At 34.8% G+C, this 3,940-nt stretch overlaps 1 protein-coding gene across 1 annotated transcript; it reads right to left on the minus strand.

The window, feature by feature from the left end:
- Positions 1 to 2,723: 2,723 nt before the first annotated feature.
- On the minus strand, positions 2,724 to 3,940 carry LOC133793638 (uncharacterized). Its single transcript, XM_062230946.1, has 3 exons — positions 3,884 to 3,940; positions 3,094 to 3,294; positions 2,724 to 3,014 (listed from the first exon to the last, which is right to left on the minus strand). The coding sequence occupies exons 1-3, from the start codon at positions 3,938 to 3,940 to the stop codon at positions 2,781 to 2,783; spliced, it is 492 nt and encodes a 163-aa protein (XP_062086930.1). The 3' UTR covers positions 2,724 to 2,780.

Here is a 3,940-nt window from a genome sequence, read left to right on the forward strand (position 1 = left end):
TTTTTTTATGGTTTTAGGAGTGTTCCAACAATCCCAACTCAGTCCATAATCTCGGTAACTTTGGTAAGGAAATAGGCTAGAATCAACATGTTATGTGATTATGTTATCTATATGTTTTATGTTATTAAAAGTGTTATGATATATGTGTATGTTTGTAGGCTTGGGCATATGACCCATATGACTAACAAGACCCCAAATGGGTTATGGGCATATGACCTACTTAGCTAGTAGGACCCCACTAATCCCATGGGCATATGCTTGTTTAGTCTATGGGACCCCAAGTAATAATGGCCATTATAATAAGTGTATGTTATATGTATTATGTTAAGTCTTTATGTTTTCTTATGAAATTATGTATGTGACTTTGTGTTAGATTTTCCTTACTGGGCATTAGGCTCACTCCTTTCTGTTTATGTGCAGGAAAATAAGTTTAGAGGCGGAAAGATTCGTGACGCTTGGAGAATGTGTATCGATGATGAATGGAGTCAAGGGGCCGAGCGTTATTCGATTCGAGGATATAGTCTCCTTTTATGTTTTTTATGGTTTTTATGTGTATTTTCCGCATTATTATGTAATGTCTTTTATTTTAAATCTTGTTTTGTTTTAAAGACAATGGGATCCCAAAATCCTTCTTAGTATTCTGTTTATTTGTAAATAACTCTTATTTTCAAGTTACTTAATAAATTATGGTATTTTCGTAAAAATGTAAGTTTTATGTATAGTTTCGATAATGGTCCAATTAGTCTAGATTAGTGGGTCATTACATTTTCATAACCCAATACTACTTTCATTGTTATTTATCCATTTTTCTTTTCTCATGCTACATACTTTGCCATTCTCTACTATCCATTTCTCCACTTTAAATTCACATACACCCACTTTTCCTTTTATTGTTGTGTCTACAACCTCTCATGATTCATCTTCCCTCGACCATACTACTTGGTCTCTTCCATCTCTCATAAAAAAAGAGCTGGGAACATTATGATGGAAGCATTTTCACTGTCAAAACCAAACAACACCAACATGTTCATTGGCAATACCTCTTTAAGCTCAAAGTACAGATTTGATGCCTCCATAGATGGATACTCAGTGCACATTGTTGCTCATGGCTTCACTCCAGCAGCTGGCTGTCTCTTCAGAGAACCACCTGAGCATTTCCTAGTGGATTGGTTCATCATATTCTGCAGCAAATTGATTGTCCTTCTCAGGATTATCAATTTGAGGGGGATGTTATAATATATAGTTAGTTGTTAGCTTTCTGTTAAGTTTTAGTTATTGTATTTTCTGTTTTGATGGTTTCAACCACTTATGTAAACTGGTTATAAATATTAATATATTTCTCAGCCATTTACTATGACATTGAACTTTTCTCAAATTCAATTCTATTATCTCTTAATTATTCACAGTTTGATGCACTTTATTATTATATCATATTGTATTGTATAACATATTTTTATAAAGAACTATATTTAATATTAACTTGTAAACATATAAAAATATAACATATAATACAAACCCTATATATTCGTTAAACTTAAAAAAGTATCACACTACAAAAAACAAGGCCTATACCGAGAACAAATGTCATCGGTATAAGCCTAAATGTTCTTGGTAGACCTTATACCGAGAACATGACGTCAGCAGTAAGTCCTCGGTACAGCCGCGTCGGTAGAAGTAAACTTCTACCGACGACAATGAACATGTTCTCGGTATAGGTTGTACCGAGGACAATATCATCGGTATAGAGTGAAAAATGTCCTCGGCACAACCAATTTGTCATCTTAATGGTATATACCGAGGATAATATCCTCGGGATAGACTAAACCAGATTTTTTTTTTATATTTATAATATTTATTCCCTTATTTATTTATTTATTTTGAATTAAATATAAAACAATAGAATAAAATTTAAACACTTATATTAAACATATAAATAAAAACATAAGAGTATGTTTGCTGAATCAAAATAAAGAGTTGTCTTAAACATGATAATGTAATAGTCCATTGTAATAAAATTCATACATAAATCCTACTGAGTCGGTGCTCCAACATCGGGATCATCAGTTGGTAGTGGGGCACCTTGAGATCCCAGGGTGATACAATGAGTCCGGACATGCTCCTCTAACTGTCGAAGACGCTCTCTCATCTCAGACATCTCTTCATCTCTAGTTTGTGAAGGATGAAAATCAAATGGAGTTCGGTCCCTTATGTTAAGGATACGTCCATATCCTTTCTGATGGCCCCGTCGTTTTCCGAAGACAGTTTGTACCAAAGATATGTCTTCATCTTCAGGCGCACTCGAAATTGGTGTGGAACTCTCAGTATCAGTTGTCTGTGTCTGCTGTGTGTCGCGATATGCACGCAATTCCTCCTATGATTCAATGTATAATGTAATTATGTTTTGTAAACAAACAATTAAAATTTTGAAAAATGTTTAAAAAAACTTAACGTACCCAAGTATTTTTGGCTGTCTCTGTCACCCACCCTGTGCCTGATTTATGGTGAGTATCCATCCAGCTATCCCGGATGGGCTCAAGTTGCCAAGTCTCTAAATTGTGCTGTCACATAGATATATTTTTATAAAATTAATAATTAAACGTAAATAAGAAAAACAAACTAAACAATAATTAATTAACTAACTTTTTTATAGCGCAGAGATGGGATTGACTGAGAACCTCCATAGCTAAGCTCTTTCAGTTTCTTCCAATTTTCCTTGTTGACCACAGAACGTTTATGCAAAAAGTTATCGTTAGTAATATATTTAATTAAGATAGTTAAATTTAGCAAGAAATTAATACCGTAATTTCTAGGCGTCGGAAAAATTCAATGGCTTTTTGCCACTGCGTATCCGTGCAACCACCATAACGATTTTGTGGCCCATTAATCGTTAAATGCTCTTTAATATCGTACTTCCAGTCAGAATACTTTTTAGCACACGAAGTATCAATGCCTCTCAAGATCCCAGGCATATGCCCTTCTCCATATCTAGTACGTCCAATATCAAACAAATCATCCTAATTTACAAACATTTATTAGTAAATATGATATATAACATAAAATGAGAATTAACATAAAAATACATAAACTACTTACTTCCAAATGTGCAAGTATTCTTTGTTTCGAGACATTTGGTACTTTTGACCATTGAGGACAGTCCGGATCTGTGTACTGTCGAACAAGTAATCCGAGCTCTCTTGAGAAATTTGAGTTGTAATCTCCGATCTCTTTATATGTTCTCCCCCGCACATCCCACTCGAGATGGAGAGGACGCCCCAACTGTTCCCTTTTTTCCCGCTGTTCAATCCTTTATGGCGTCCACGTTTGTTTGGAGGCGCTATTGTATGCAAATTCAATATTTTAATTAATATGGATTAATTGTTTAAATTTAAGGAGTATATCAATGTGTAAAGTATTACCTCGTTCACAATCAGCTGGGATATCTGACGGTCCACGTGGAGGATCGCATCCTCCACCATCACCCCTGTGAGATCGAGCAATAACATCAGCCATATCTGTCCAATTAATCGATATTAAAATTACATTTATCGGTTAAAAATGACTATATAAAATTAATTATTGTTAAAAATAATTACTTCAACATATTATAAAATTACCACTTAATTATCATTATAATAATCTTCACTATCATCATCGGTTTCTATGTGTTCATCTTCCTCTTCATCATCTTCATATTCAACTTCCTCCTCCTCCTCCTCCTCCACTTCCTCTTCCTCCTCCTCCACTTCCTCTTCCATTTCCTCCCCCCTCTCCTCCTCAATTGCAACATTATGTTGGCCCAATATGGGAGCTCAAAAAATATATTTTTTTTCCGCCAACCTACTTGCTCTTTTGTACGCTTTCTTTTTTGGCCGCCATAACTGACATGCTTACCAGGAAGAGAATCGGGTATGAAACTCATTTGTGTGAACATTTCTTGCAT

This window comes from Humulus lupulus, chromosome 8 (assembly GCF_963169125.1).
Source record: "Humulus lupulus chromosome 8, drHumLupu1.1, whole genome shotgun sequence".
NCBI lineage: Eukaryota > Viridiplantae > Streptophyta > Magnoliopsida > Rosales > Cannabaceae > Humulus > Humulus lupulus.

Bases quoted from the DNA above. Each gene is read 5' to 3' on its own strand.
- LOC133793638 (XM_062230946.1), bottom strand. From the start codon at position 3,940: ATGCAAGAAATGTTCACACAAATGAGTTTCATACCCGATTCTCTTCCT. The intron at 3,295-3,883 runs GTCAGTTATGGC...AGGATTGAACAG, and splicing joins ATTCTCTTCCTGGTAAGCAT to CGGGAAAAAAGGGAACAGTT. The intron at 3,015-3,093 runs GTAAGTAGTTTA...TTTGTAAATTAG, and splicing joins GAATACTTGCACATTTGGAA to GATGATTTGTTTGATATTGG.